A 15,964-nucleotide genomic window follows, 5' to 3' on the forward strand; every position below is an offset into this window, starting at 1 on the left:
CTGCGTGAGATTGGCCTTATTTTCTTAAGATAACCCCTTTAAATTATACCTGTATATTCCTGGAAGACCCCTTTAATATTGGCTGTGCTTTATGAACACTATGCCCTCTGGATCAATAGGGGGGGGGGGGCGAAATAGGCTGAACTGGATGGACACGGTCTTTATTTAGCCTAACATACTATGTATGTTATTAATGCATCGTATAATCGGCCAGCCTGGAAAGTATAGCGCATACCGGACGCTTTTACGCCCGACTAGAAAAGATAGGACTTGGCTGGTGGGTGTCAGCTGTAAGAAACAGCCGGCACCTGCATTGTATGGCATGGGATGGGCGCCCAACCCCCCTCCATACAAACCCCGAAAGCACAGAATGTAACTGTTGATATAGGACTCATGTTTTTAAGTGATACATTTACTGTATTAAAATGGTCACATCATTGGGAACCTCCGTCGGCGATTTCCGATAGCAATCAGCGCGATTAGTGTGCAAATTCTGGCGAAATGCCGGACTACTGGACGGAAATTGCAGCATGCCCTCTTTTGGCCCTCCATATTCGGGCTCCTTCACACGGGCGTATTTTTCATCAGTATTTTGTGAGCCAAAACCAAAAGCGCGTCCAAAATACGGCAGAATGGCGAATCTTTCCATTATACTTTCTGTACGTTCCACCTCTGGTTTTGGCTCATAAAATACGGATTACAAATCCGCCAGTGTGAAGCAGCCCTTCTGGTACCTAAGTAGTCCATTAAACACAATGGGAGCGCGGAAAAAACGCAGCGAGCATCACTACTTATTTACACATGAAATCCGTGAAGTTTTCCTGCAGGTCTTTTTTTGCGTGCGTTAAAAAAAAGCAATGAATATGTGCGCAACTAAACACAATACCCAGTTTTGGTCTGGGAAATACGCACTTTTCACGGGCCGAAACTGTAGGATCCCTAAGGACACCTTTACACGTATGTAGACACGTTTGTGCGCGCCTCAGCACCGCGTTATTGCGGAACGATACTTTTTTGCATGAGTTTTAGCGTACTTTACTCTACTTTTTCTGACCGCAGGCACGTTCATTTGAGTGCGGAAAACAAGACGCACGACTTGAAATGGCTAATGAGTTCCAGGTGTTTTTTTCCCAGCACAATTACGCAGCGTATTACGCATCTCCTTGCGTTCTGCACCTCCTATTGAGTTCTACGATGCGCAAAATACGGAAAACGTGAATGAGCCCACTGAAATCAATGAAGTCTCTTCTCTGCGTATTTGCGTGCGCGCAAATATGCCCATGTGAAAGACGCCAAGTATGAACGCAGCCTTAATTTTGGTAATATATATTACAGATCGCATGGAAAAAAAATACTAGTAAAAAAAAATAATAATAAAACCCATGACCCTAACCCAAAAACAACTGCGTAAAAAAAATCCACAAATAAACTCAGAAATGAGCCACCAGAACAAAGCCCTTCCGAGGTCAGGAAGCCACAGCTGACAACCATTACCCGACTTCTCCCCCAGCCCGCCCAAATATCCAACTTCCCCCTACCGCGACACTATTTTTTTCCTTTCCCATCTCTCTCAACCACAAGATTTACTTTCCACAGACAATTTTTTTTTCCGTTTTGCAGCAAGTAAAAAAAAAAAAAAAAACCTCCAGCAGGGAGTGGGGGGGAGGCTGTTCCTGGAAGAGCCAGCCTGGGGAGTTGGTCACATTCTTGGCAGGGATTCAATGACTGAGGCAGACACCAACAAACAGAGAAAGGGGGTGGAGAAGGCAGAGGAAAAAAAGAGGGCGGGAGGGGACAGACACACACACACACACCAGGGGGAGGAGGTAACTCAGGCACAGACACACACAGGGCATTAGCTCAGCATTCAGGCTGAGGGCATGTTCGGGAGCGCAGCTCTGCTCCTCCAAGGAAACTTTACCAATGTAACAACATGAAGACAAACTCCTGACAACTGGAAACTAATACAATTTTTGGTTTGACGTCACCGGCTTCACTTTTTTTTTCTTTTTTACTTTTTTTTTTTTTTTTGGGTTCCATTCCATTGGATTTGTCCCCCTCCTCCCTTTTCAGTGGCTATGGACAGGGGGCACATGTAGACAGGACAGAGAGTTTGGGAAGCACTAACTATCGCCTGGAGGACATGGAGCTCTTGTGATCCTGCTCCCTTTTTCTTCCCCCCCCCACCCCCCACCTTGTGGATCTGTCTTCTAAGTTATTAAGAAGGAAGAAGAAGATTGTTGCGTTCTGTCATTTGTTACTTTGTATCCGGCTTCCTCGATGATGGAGACTGTGAGCAGGAGCTTCCAGCCCCATCCAGGTCTGCAGAAGACCCTGGAGCAGTTCCACCTGAGCTCCATGAGCTCCTTGGGAGGACCGGCTGCCTTCTCAGCGCGCTGGGCGCAGGATATGTACCATAAGAAGGATGCCGGCAAGGAGCCGGAGCCTGTCTTACAGCTGCCCGTGCAGCCCCCACCCGTCATCCCGGGGGGACCCCTCTTCATCCCGTCCGATCGTTCCACTGAGAGGTGCGAGACCATCTTGGAAGGGGAAACCATCTCCTGCTTCGTGGTCGGCGGGGAGAAGAGGTTGTGTCTCCCGCAGATCCTTAACTCTGTGCTGAGGGACTTCAGCCTGCAGCAGATCAACTCTGTGTGCGACGAGCTGCACGTCTACTGCTCCCGATGTACGGCCGACCAGCTGGAGATCCTCAAAGTCATGGGCATCCTGCCCTTCTCGGCGCCCTCCTGCGGGCTCATCACCAAGACGGACGCCGAGCGGCTGTGTAACGCCTTGCTGTACGGAGGCAGCTACCCGCCGCGCTGCAACAAGAAGGACGGAGGGACGCTGGAGCTGGAGGTGACCGAGAAGAGCTTCAGGGTTTACCACGAATGCTTCGGCAAGTGCAAAGGGCTCTTCGTCCCGGAGCTGTACGGGAACCCCAGCGCCCCCTGCATCCAGTGCCTGGACTGCCGCCTGCTCTATGCGCCGCACAAGTTCGTGGTGCACTCGCACAAGGCGCTGGAAAACCGGACGTGCCACTGGGGCTTCGACTCTGCCAACTGGAGGGCATACATCCTCCTGGCACAGGACTACGGCAGCGATGAGGAGCAGGCCCGGCTCGGCCGACTGTTGGACGAGATGAAGGACAAGTTCGACTACAGCAACAAGTACAAGAGGAAAGCAGCGAGGGTGAGTGTCGGGACGTGGAGTAAGTTGGCAGCGGACGGTGATGAGTTAATGGAAGAATGTTCTATCCATAGGATACATGTAGCATTTTTTGTTTGTAGCACCAGGGCAGACTGAGTTGGCCGTTTAACCTTGGCAACTAAGGAGTTAATGAGAGTAACTTTTGAAAGTTGAATGTGTAATGTTTTTTTAAACTGCGTGCCAAATTGTATATTGTGTTTATCAAATATGTGTATATCAAAATATTTCCTATTAAAGAAAACTGTCACCCATTTTTGGGTCTTACAGAAACCTATTGGGGTGTTTAAGATCAGGCTGATCCCAGATCTGCTGTCCTATATATATTTTTTAAGATGTCTGTTCACACCGACCAACTATAAATTTTGTGTAATATGCCAGTTCACAGTGTGACCAGTCCTAAAGCAGTAGTGGCGGGGTTAATGGTGGTAAGGAATTGCTAAAAGCAAAGGGGGGAAAAAAACCAAGTCGGACGATTTTATTTTATGCGGCTCAGTATAATCTGCTAAAGATCACGATGATGTAGAAAAAGTTGAGCCCTTTTTAGCGGGGAAGTGTTGGCAATGCCAGCCTAGAGGGTTAATATGTTTCTATGGTCATATGAAGTGTTGGGGGTTAAGGGTTTTTCTATAAAGGGTGAAATATGTGGAGCGCCCTTTTTTTTTTTTTCTTTTTAAAGTCTTTTGGCTCCTTTTTACGACCCACCCAATGGGTTAATTGCAGTTCAAGTTTGTTTGGGGGCAGCGAAGCAGAAGTTATTACTGGTCATAAAGGTGTAATTTGCACTTGTCCAGATTGTGGGTGATCAGGGTGATTTCCTCCCATGTTCTTCCCCTGTGTTGCTGTAAGAAGAGCTGACCTCCTGGTAAACCTAATTCTACACTGTTTGTGTCTTACAACTTTAAAGAGGAGGGGGGGGGGGCTGATCTGTCACCTATTGGTGCTAGGAAAGTGACCAGGTTGTCGCCCGGTTGCAGTCAACAAACAGTTGTCCTTTAAAGTGGCCTTTTAAGTGTGACCCGATGGCAACCCTGCTTCAAGTTCTGTGCAGTTGATGTCATTTGATGATATAAATAATTGGGTAGGATTCTCTGCGGTTACAGCGATTGATTACAGAGCAGTGAGTGGATGGAAAGTCTGTGGATGCAGATGTGGTCACTTATATGGACAGGACAGGTGCAGACAGTCATCCCATCCCCCAGCCAAGTTTTGACTGTAGGTGCTGACATGATGATGGTGTAGACAGACAGCTCTATATAAGCCGTCCTTCCTGTCAGTTTCCTATTCTGGTAATGCTGTATAGAAGAGCTAGACGATCTATTTCTTTATATACATTCATATCCTTTAATGGCTGTGATCAATTCTTTCTAGGAACCACGACGACCTCTTTATTTTATCGCCGTCCGCTTGTGAAGCCACCTGGCACCAGACTGGTGACTTGTCTCCTGCATTGTGTGTAGGTGGTTGTATACATAACTAGGGCAGCTGAGCGAGGAGGGCCTGCCACCCAGACTGACTGTCCAGACACTAGCGGTTTATTTTAGGCGTCTGGACTCAGCCATATGTGGATGCCAGTGTGCGTAAAGCAAGTTGGTAGCTGGCACGGATCCGATTTAGTGGGCAGCACTTAAGGGCCTTGAAAGATGACATACTGTACTCCTTCCAAAGTCCTTTAAGCTCATCCCATCTTTTTAAATCCTTCCTGCCCTTTTTTAAATATATAATTTATCACTATTTGCGGCGCTAATGGCGGTGAGGTTTTATGCCTTCATTATGCCATCGCATTTAATTAACCCCTTCCAGTTTTATACATTTTGAAGAAACCATGTAAATATTCTTAATTTGACATTCATTTCCCACCCTGGTTTCGAGCTTTTGCCGAAGAAGGAAAAAAAAAATGTAACAGTTTTTCGGAAGAAGAGAAAGGGGGTGTAAGTAAAGCTGTGCTATTGAGCAACTGTACAGTTTCACATCCCAATGCCATATAGCTATTCACTGCTGGTCAATATAAAACGCATCTGACGTTTTTTGATTCTCCCGGCGGATAATAAAAGTTGCATTTACCAATCTCTACTTGGGAGGCCAATTAAATCACATTATTGCTTAAACCCCTTTTTTCCCCGTCGCCCCTCACTTATTATCCGTGAATAGACTCCTTCCCAATTTCCCTAGGAGTTTCTTACAACTGTGTGTCAGAGCCATTGTGGCGATGTTAACATTAATGAGGCACATTATCTGTGATAGTTGGAGGTGGATGCGTTTTTAATGGCTTGTCTATCCCCAGCTAATCATGGATTGAGGTTGGAAGCTTTGAATAGCCTAGTCTGAAAGGATGGGCCTTTTTTCTTTGCGCGACTGGCTCGAGGAGGGGGGGGGGGGGAGCGTTAACCCGTTTGTATCCAGACCTTAGTCTGCCCTTCTTGATATCTATCTGTGTATCTTATAGCTATATATCTCTTTCGAGGTCTAGTATATAATGTATAAGGGCCTCTTTAATGTAACGTGCCTGTTCTGCGCTCGTCAGACCTGCTTTGCCTGCACTTTTGCATTCTGCTATCATGTTAATGCAGACTCTGCTCCCTCAATAGACCGGTCTTTTCTGTTTGATAGGTCAGTAGATACTTCTGTGTATCCCCATCTAGCCTGCTTTGCTAGCTACTGCTGTACGCCAAGAATTTGCTTGTGTGGGTGGTGGACATAGTGACAAATGGCGCACATGTGTGGCACTTCTGTACAGTTTTAACACCACATGCACCAGTTTAGCAGTTTGTACTTTTTTGTCCAGCGCCATTCGCTTGGGTATTCTGCGCATGTGCCTTCTATAGACTGAAGCTAGACTATGGATTAGAGTTGGTAATTGTATCATTCTAATATCTTTTTAGGCAGCTCTCCAATAGGGAAGGAATGTATGTGGGGGAAGGGTGCAGGCTCTTAATTGGCTCTGGCGGTTTAGCATTGCCTCTCTAAATATCCACTGGAGTGAATATACCAATGTCCTGAGGTTAGAAATCCGGTCTGGACAATTCCTTGGGAAAGAAATTAGCAGCAGACGCTTGGCTGTTTTGAGTAGGTGCTGTGAAACTACAAATCCAAGCATGCACGGACAGCCCTGGAGTTGAGGTTTCACACCAGGTGCATGCCCACGGATATAGACAGATGATCTATAGGATAAAGTCTTTATTTCTTGGCCTGCTCTTGTGGCTGCAGGGTGTCTCTCCTAAACTTTGGTGATTATCTCAATAGATCTAAATCTCATTTGCTTTTTTTTCCTTTCCTATTATCCATCTCTTCCTCTCACGTCTCCCTGATCTGACTGTAAATGGCACTAGTTGCTCCCAGCAAGGCACTCTTGAGATTAAATAAGATGGAAGCACTTACCGAGTCCCGTGTCTCATGTACTACTTGCACAGCGTGTTCAATAGCACTTACTGTAATATCAGAACAAAGCCGATTGGCAGCAGTTGGCACTACAGAAAGGAATGCCACAGAGCAAATGGTGCCCCCCACCCAAAAAAAGTGCATGACAAAAATGGGCACAATTATCTGAATCTATAAGTATTGAGTGGAATATGCCAACAGATAGGATCTTAAGGGGATGGTCCAGTTTGATCTGTGATGTGCAGAAGTGGGGTCCTCATTATGGAGAGGCAACTCATTTGTAAGGTTGGATATTTGTTGGGGGTTGGATGGCCTTCTCATTAATGGAGTATATGGAGTTGGGTGTAAATAGACCTCTTAATTGTGTAAGCGTTCCTTTTGCCAACCAAAAAAAAAAAGTCACATCCTTTTGTGTGGTGTCTGCTGGAACGTTGAGAAAGGACCCTGATACGGCAGACAGGATATCAAGTGTTAGGAAGTCTGGGTTAAATAGGGCATAGAGTACTGAGCCAGACAGACGAGCGGCCTGCTTGAATCATCTGCTTAATGGATCTCTGGATTCTTTAGTCTTCGTGGACGCTGTATCTGGGTCAGACGCCTGGCGTTTTGGCAGATCACATGGAATATATAGAACTAACGTGCAATTCCATTAAGTCGTAGGGCGCTTTCTATTTGGCTCCTGCTGGGAAAGCTGGGTGGCCGTCCATAGGAGTAGAGTTTCAGCCATCAGAATTTATCCTCTAGCTATTCCAGACTTCTGAAGGGCAAGCCTTGTGCTTGATGCTTTCCTTGGGGCTCATTCACATGGGCTTATATTTCGATATGTGCATAAAGCACCATTATCTCTGCATGCGTTTCTGCTGCATGCATGTTTGTTTTTTTTTTAATCATGGGGGCATCAATTGGGCTTTCTTGCATTTTTCTTTTTGCATGCATGAAAGACGCAGTGAATATGGATGCTATACAGATGTGTGTTTTTTGGTTTTTTTTGTTGCACTGACCAAAATTGCATATATCCGTGTGAATGAGCTCATAATTCCATATTGTTGCAGGTATGCTTAGGATGCTTGGAAAGTAGCATGACCACCACACCTGCCTTCCCAGAAACCACACAGAAGAGCTTTCAAAGTGCAATTTTTTTTGTCTTTTTTTTTTATTTTTTTTTTTTAAAGGGTGTATGCAAAAGTTCAACTTCCCCAAAACGTCCTTCTAAAATAGTTATCAGATATTAGTCATCTATGGGAGTCGCTCGATGCAGCGGTGTCTCAAAACTGTAGAAAGCCAGACATCCTATTCCTGGGCTGCGGTCGGTGACTTGGGCGGGAAGGGGAGTGTTCAGAAAGATTTCATCAGAAATGTCTTTTAGCAATATCCTCAGAGCAGCTTTGTGCAAAGTCTGCACATTCCATATATAACCGGGGACCTACGTAATCGCTTATAGGGTCAGACGTGACTTCTTTTTCTCTTCTCTTTTTACATAATTCCATTTTAGTCATACTGTAACCCTTTCAGCCCAGAGCACACCATACTGTATGCGCAGGAAATCTGTGCGCTGCTTTTGTCTATTGATCCTCGCAGACCTTTCTTGCCGTCCAATATCATCAGTGTCACTGGGATCTTATACGATTTTTGGGCCTGCTAAGTCTTTAAAAAATTTTTTTTTTTTCTTGAGCTCTAATCAGATTTCTACCATATCATAATATAAAAGAAGCTTGAATACCATTTACGTTCTTTAATTATACAGACTTGAATATTAAAGTATGAGTTAAATTGAAATCACGCTGGTTACGACAGTGGGGATAATTTTAACAGGCTGCTGAAACCGCTAATTACTTTAATGTGACGGAGGGGAACGCTCCGGCTCACAAGAGTGGTACAGGCTATTTGATTGCATATTCGATCCCTGATATGCCAATGGAGGACTCCCAGTGAACTACTACTGGTAGTAGTACTAGTAGCGCAAAAGTCATTACCCACGTGAATGGCTTCATGTTCCGCTCTGGTTGTCTGGTTTTATGTGTGTTTGCAGCTTTGCTGTAAGGATAGGTTTCCTCCTACAGGTCTCATGTACCGATTCTTGACCAAAAGAAATCCGTTCTATCAATTGGAACATTCAGCGAACGCGCTTCTCGGTGTCAGATTTGGATTTGCAATTGTCCACAGTTCTGACTGCCCTTTTTTTTTCCCCTATCGTCCTAAACTTTCCCCAACTCCCATCCATCGCTTGTTGTATAGGAAGCCTGACTTCCCAATACTTGGAATTTACTATTCCTTGTAAGAAGGGAGAAGCTGTTTAAGATTGAAATTAAGATTGAGAGAAGGGATTAATACTTCATCACTCATCTCTCCCGTTCTGAGAACCTCCACATACATTTACATAATTATGTGAGATATTAGATGATGTCTTCTTAAGATTCAGATCTACAAGCTTTGGCTCTTTTAAAGTCGCCTCCGCTCTTCGGTTCTATGCTACGTAGACGGGGCACACCTATCAATAATTATCAACTTTTATATAGCACATGCCAATTACACAACACTTGACACCACTTGATATTTGGTTCTGGTCCCATTGGGGCTCATAATCTGCATTAATCTGAGTGTGCTTTTGGATTGTTGGAGGAAGCCCACACAAACACGGGGAGGACATGCAAACTCTTCGTGGGATTTTAACCCAGGACCCCAGGCATGAAGCAACTGTGCTGCCCTATGAATGGTTAATTAGGAATGTGTGATGGTTTTAGTGTTTTTTTTTTTTTTTCTCCCCTTCTCCTCTTTTAGGTTTCGCTTATGTCACCTGCAAAGAATGCGAGTAGAACCATGCCGCCAACCTATCCAGTTCCCATTTTACTTTGTCACATGCAGACAAGGTGTATTATTTCTGGCTAATCTTGGGGTTTAACCAGTGGATCAATACAAGAATTAAAAAATCTAAATCCCCTAACAAAGATTGGGTAAATATAACTGCCATGCCTCCTGCATCCATTCTCCTCTCACTGCCTCTAAGCCATTCATCCCTTCCATAACTTTGCTGTAGGTTGTTTACGTCAACACCACCTCCCCCACCCCAAAAAGACCCTCTTCTTCTTTTCTTTTTTTTTTTTAACAGCCAAGCAAAAGCCTCGGGGAATGACTGAAGGAACTTGAATTTCAGGCTGCAGCCTCGGGAGGATGATTGATTTAATATCAAATGGGTGTGTGGAATGCACTTACTCATGTATGGTCATGACCAACTTTAACAGACTAAACAGCAATGTAGCAATGTTACCTAAACCCCCTTCTCTGCCAAGTGGGCCCTGGGTCCAGTCACAGGGATGGGGAGGAGGAGGAGGAGGAGGATCCCATCAGTGTTCCCGCATTCCTAGAAAAAGGCCATTTGCTTTGCTAGGAGGGCAAAGTTGAATGCTGAGCAAAGCCTGCAATGCCTTATCTCTGTCCCAGCCCTTTGCGACGCCTCGCGTGTCAGTGGGATCTTATAACGGTTAACAAAAAACTTTGGTTCCAGTCTCACCCTGTACTGACATATGTATTTAACAGTGGCAATAAACTGTAGGCTGTTTAAATCAGCCATCGGGTCGAAAAAGGGCAGTTTAATTGTAATTGCATAAGACAGCTTGTCGAAAAAAAAAGCTAAAGTAAATAGACTGTATTTGCTTCTAGTACGGAATGGCTTTATTCTATAAAACCACTAGCTATTTGGAAACTTAATTGATTGACGTTGCTCGTATAATTCTGACCGATCTTATGGTAGCAAAACAATTGCTTCTGACCATCCGCTCTATCAAAATAGAATGGTTGATTTAGGCGTTCAAGGAGAACGAGGCACAGAACTGATAGGTTATTACTCAAGTGGGTTCTGCTTTGCTGCAGACAGCTCCATACATTGTACAGTGGCGCAGGTTGGTATTGTAGGCGGAGTATCATCCACTTTAACAGGACTCTGCTTGCAAAACTAAGCCAGGCCACTGTGCATGGTACAAAGCTGCCCACTTCCTGCAGCAAAAAGGAACAGTCCCTTTAAGCATAACACAATGTATCAGTTTTGTGTTGAGTATTCCTTCAATGTCTAATGATCAAGCGGCACAACACCTTTAAGGGGGCAGAGCATGACATATGGAAGCTTTGAATGTGCAGGTCATGCTCCATCCTCTTCAGGCCATGAACTAGACATGGCATAGTTAATAAAGAGGGTTCCTTTTTAATACTACAACTATAGTATGAAAATTTCCTATGTAGGTTTTTATGGCGCACAGGCCAAGGAACTGTGACCAGGATGACGTTTCGGTGTCAACGATTCTCACGCTAGAGCATGCCCACTGTCATTTCGGTGCAGGAGGCTGACAGGAGCACTTCTCTGCAGGTGTATGGGTGGATTGGCTGGCTGGGAGGTGCTATAGACCAACCAGTCAACTGGTGTCTGTTTTTGTACCTGTACTATGACTCTTGCTTCTAGAGGATGCTGGTGATGCTTTATAGTTTGAAGGGGGGTCTGGTCAGCGGCTCCATGTCCTGGTCTGGCTTTCTGACTAAGATAGGTCTGAGGTTTATTTTCTTCTACAACTGGGGTGTTACATCTAGTTGCACTTTTTACCACTACTTCCATCTTCTGTATACAGAGAGACAGGGTTGCCCCCGGTTTCAGAAGTGGGGGTTATCTTTATCAGGGTGAGTGCCCCACTTTTAGGTAGGCTTCCTTGCAACATTAGGATTAGGGATGGCTTCCCTTCTTTTTTTTTCCCTTTTATGTCCATTTATAACTAATTTTGTTATCTGCATTACAAAGTATGTATTTATACCTTGGTGGGATGTTAAGCTTACGCCCTGCTCGAACATAACCGTAGGGTAATGTGATAACAAATCCATGACTGAATTATCCAAAGCAACATGCCAGTTCACAGAAAAGATTTTCTATAATGAATCCATATAGAAACTCATCTGATTGCATGGAAGTCATTACATCTGTGGCCAGCTTAACACTTTTTTTTGTTTTTGCTTTATTGCACAGTCTGGCAGCTTTATTCAAATAAGGTCCTTGGGAGGTGGAGGATGGTATATCTGGCTCAAGTTCTAAGGCACAACAATGCCTTTAAATACATTTTTCACCATTTTCCATAAGTTGTCAATCTCCTTTTTGATGAACAGATAAAATGGGCTACTAATTGGATAGTGAATTCTGATGCACCAGCCACAGCATACTATAGGTTGCCCTCCTGTAAGCGTACCAGCCTCACTGCAGTATTGTAACTTTTTTTTTTTTTTTAATCTCTCCTTGCTGTTCTGCTGCATTGCATCGTGGGATTTCCATTTCTGCTGAATGGGCTGCTTGTCTAAGGGGGAGGAAGTAAGTTCCCTGTAGGATAGCGGCTGTGGGGGGATGTCCTGTTTTATATGCAAAGCAAAGCATTTTCTAAAAAAAAAAAAAAAGATGGTAAAAGAGGATCTCCCTGCACAGATCTGTCGGTATCTTCTACCTAAAGAGCAGCTGCAAGATGTATGTAGTCTCGGGGTCATTCCAGAAGGGTTCTGCTGATACCGCTGCTTCCTATAAGCTAATGATGCATTGTGGCGGTGAGCAGAATTAACCAAATAAAAGGGCATTTAACTTCACTTTAATAGGATACACTCTGGGCTGCTCGCATTAATGGTGAATCTACAGGGGTCCTCAAAGATGCCAGGAGTTAAGAGGTCTTCAGTGCAGCCTGATGAAAGGAATTTGGTCAAAAAACGGAGGCTCCTTTCAGAAGGGTCTCTGGAAACATTTGGAAATGTGCTGCTTTTAAATTCACTTCAGTCCCAAACAATTCACAGGACAGGCATTTACCGTGGAACTTCTGCAGTTTCTAAGAGCTCGATTTTGCATAATCAGTCTGACTATCTGTCAGGGCGCTCTTTAAACTTTTTTTTTTTTTTTTCTTTCTGTAGACCTTTTGTTAGGATGGCCAAAAGTTTTCGGATAAGCTCCATAGGTGATTGATTTTCTAAAAGTGCAGTTTCAGGTTTTTTTGAAAATCTTATATTATGGTGGAATTCCTTTTTTTTTTTCTTCATCCGCTAACGTTTCTTGTCATATATGCCTTACTAGGATTCACGTTTTTAGAAGGAACGAAAAAAAAATCTATATCCCACTTCCTTGCTATGTGGCAGTCTCCCCCCTTTTTAATTACCCATTTTAAGAAGAGTTGTATGCAAATATAGTCAATTAAGTGGGAGGTTTTTAATTAGCAGTTGTAAGTTCATGTGTGAAGTGCCTCGACTTAATCACTTTTCACAGTTTTGTCATTAATTTGTGAAGTTTTGTGGTGTTTCTGAATGCCTAGGAAAGCTGTGAATTTCCTGTTTTGAGTGGATGCAATTTTTTTTTTCTTCTTTCTCATTCAATTGGAATGCATAGCGAGTGAAAGTGCAACCCAGATGACCGGTGATGGTTAATACTATCCGATGATGGATTGATACAGATGCATAAATGCCTCTCCTGTGAGAAGGGCGCCAGCAAACTTTGAGAATGAATCATTGTGCCAGGATACAATGTCTCCATAGTATTCAAGGTGTTAGCAGACGCAATGAGTGGTTGTGTTGTCTGTCACTAGTGGGTTTAGCAGATTACTACCCAAGGATGGACAGACAAGTCTAGGGCGAATTCTAAATCATAACGAGCACTTTTTTAATTAACTTTTTTTTTCTTTAAACCAGCTGGATAAAAGACCCCTTACATAATACACCGTAAAACAGGTTCCCCTGTCTGGATTAGCACAATTCAAGTGAATGAGCCTGGTATCTCTAGCCTAAGCAGGCTGCTATTATGAGCCCCAGCAACAGGCTGGTGTTTAGTACTTTTTTTGAAGTTCAAGTGTTCTTTGTGCGGCCATGGAGTGTAGAATCCACTAGACAATGGAGGCTTGGGCTTTCTTTCTGGAATGCTATTTTGCGTGTTCTAGAGTGTCCCTTGAAAGGCTTAGTGGAGTGGGGTCTTGCAACTAGATCATGACCTCCCTGGTAGAGGAGATCTTGCACCTATGTAAATACATCTTTTGTATACTGCCAACATATTTTGCTGTATACATAAAGATTACAACCCTTTATAAAGGATTGTCTAAAACCTCTACCAACAATATAACCGAAGAATAACGGTTACGGACAATAGAGTGGGTGGCAACGATTAACAATACACTAGCTCCTCGCCACCGATTTAGAGAAAGTTTGGTTCTTGAGTTGAAACAAGTCAAACTTTTTTATTCTTTTTAGAGTATTTGCAAGAGTTTTTAATGCCGCGTTGACTTTTCTTGCTAAGAGGGCACCATGTTAAATTTTTCTTGGTTCAGTTATAGTAAGTCATGCGGAATAAATTCCTATTGTTGCAAATGTCTTGAACAACCCATGTGATACTGACGAGTATGATGGGCACATGGGTTGAATGGGGGGGGGGGGGGGGGGGGGATGGATGGATTTTGACTTCTACTTAAGGCATCCTATAAAAATAAAGTGTGGGTGTAATTTGGAGTAGTTGCTCATAGCAAATCACTTAAGATCTTAGCATTTTGATATTTTTTGAAACTGGCAATACTTTGAACCCAAAGGCTCCCATGCATATTGGACAAAAGTCATTTGAGCCCAGAGATTTTGGCAGGACTGGATGACCGTTGTATGTTTATGGGGGCCTCCTTCAAAAGATGTCAGAGGAAAGAAGGGTAGGGCAAATTAAATTTCAACACCTGATTCTCTGTTCCCTCGGCTGTGACTTTTTCCACCGTCTCCATGTAAAACGTTTGATAGCTCAGTCAAACTGAGCATCCATGTGTATAGGGGAGCTGGGAGAAATGGCCATCGAGGGCTTGGCCAACAGCTATTAAAGGTGTATGGGTGCCTTATGTTTTCATGAAGAGATGTGACCTATAGGTCCATGAATGGAGCAGAGCACCATTATGAAGTTGTGACTACAACCGTATGATCTGGTCAGCCATTGATGTATAATGACACATTATGATAGTATTTGACTCCCAGTCTCTGCCACTTCCTGTTTACATGATCCCTGTTCCAACCTCCCTACCGCTCCTTCACATTATGACACTTGCATACCTGTAACAGTTCCCAATGTAAACATGAAGTACAAGAACCCAAGGGCTGAGCCATCCAAGCTAAATATATATTTAAGGGCTCTTAGAGTGGCTGTGAATTACCTATTAGCGTCTACAGCCGAGGCATTCATAATCACAGTGCTGCACTGAATGTGCCTCTGGACGCTTCCTCGCAGAATACTCTTAGGCAGCGATGGGGAGAACCTTTTTTTTTTTTTGTTTTTATGGTAGAAATTGAAGATGATATAGAGTTGTGAATAAATGTAGTTATCAATGCCCCCTCCAATGTGCATTGCTAGAACAACTGTTGTCTAGGCATATCTTATTTTATTACCCCAGGACTTCCTCAGGCTAATACCTTCTTTATGTATCTAGTCATATCTTGTTTATGACCTTTCTTGCTTTTCGTATATATGCTTTAATATTGTTACGTTTTTTTGTGTGTGTAGCAGGAGCCTCCGCCAGTCCGGTTCACTTTGCAGACAAGGGCATTTACTTCAGAAACAGTATCTGTTGTCTTCTGCGTCTGGGGAACACTTCCTGGACAGACGTCAAATTACACCGCTTGGGTTTTTAATCCAGTTTCTGTGGCTTTTTTTTTTGTCTCTTCTTTGGAGAACAGACGTGATCTTCCTCTGTAAATGCCCCCAGTATTAAAGCATCTTTTATAGAAGTCTGAGGAAAAGCAGGTGTTTTGTAGATCTGTATGTTCTCTTTTAAGTGCGTATATATTCTGAGGTCTTATTCTCACGTCTGAGTATCTCTCATAGGACGGAGATGGTGAATAATTTAACAAGTGCAGGCAGGGTTGTCTAGCGTAGCCACACTGTTAGAAATTCTCTAGTCAGCAGACAGCTAGTCTGGGCAGGCAGTGAAGACACTTAGTCAATATTCCATCATCATCTTGCCATTAGCTGTTGCAGTGTGAGACGGTGGGTGGAAGCATGGAGGCCGGAACGCAGCTGTGGATCCCTTCATCTCTGGCATAATACTTAGTGTGTAATTGTAGAACTGAAAAGGGATAGTCTTTTCATGGATCAGTGGGTTTAGCTATGGTGAAGCCGAGAGCTGGTGTCATTCCATTGATGAGAAAAGCAACCCGTGACTCTTCAACAGGTCCAAGAACTGGTGGAAAGTTGCAAGTTGGCCAAGTTTATCTGATTGCCTTGGTGGTGTTGGTAGATACTTCTTGTGTGCTTTTTCAGAGTGCCTGTATTGTCATTTGCTCTTAAAATTTATAATAAAGCTTCAAGTTTTAAAGTACTTCTAATTATTGGACACGCTGGACCATTTTTTTTCCTAATGGTGTT

At 43.7% G+C, this 15,964-nt stretch overlaps 1 protein-coding gene across 2 annotated transcripts in view; it reads left to right on the forward strand.

The window, feature by feature from the left end:
• The first annotated feature begins 1,854 nt into the window (after positions 1–1,854).
• The window catches only part of SKI (SKI proto-oncogene), a 74,361-nt gene continuing 60,251 nt past the window's right edge, over positions 1,855–15,964 (forward strand). For both annotated transcript variants that reach the window (XM_066606842.1, XM_066606843.1), the window contains exon 1: positions 1,855–3,192. In XM_066606842.1, the coding sequence (XP_066462939.1) occupies positions 2,281–3,192 (912 nt within the window). In that variant the 5' untranslated portion in view covers positions 1,855–2,280. The remainder of the gene's footprint in view (positions 3,193–15,964) is intronic.

The sequence above is a fragment of the Eleutherodactylus coqui genome, chromosome 6 (assembly GCF_035609145.1).
Source record: "Eleutherodactylus coqui strain aEleCoq1 chromosome 6, aEleCoq1.hap1, whole genome shotgun sequence".
In the NCBI taxonomy this organism is placed as follows: domain Eukaryota; kingdom Metazoa; phylum Chordata; class Amphibia; order Anura; family Eleutherodactylidae; genus Eleutherodactylus; species Eleutherodactylus coqui.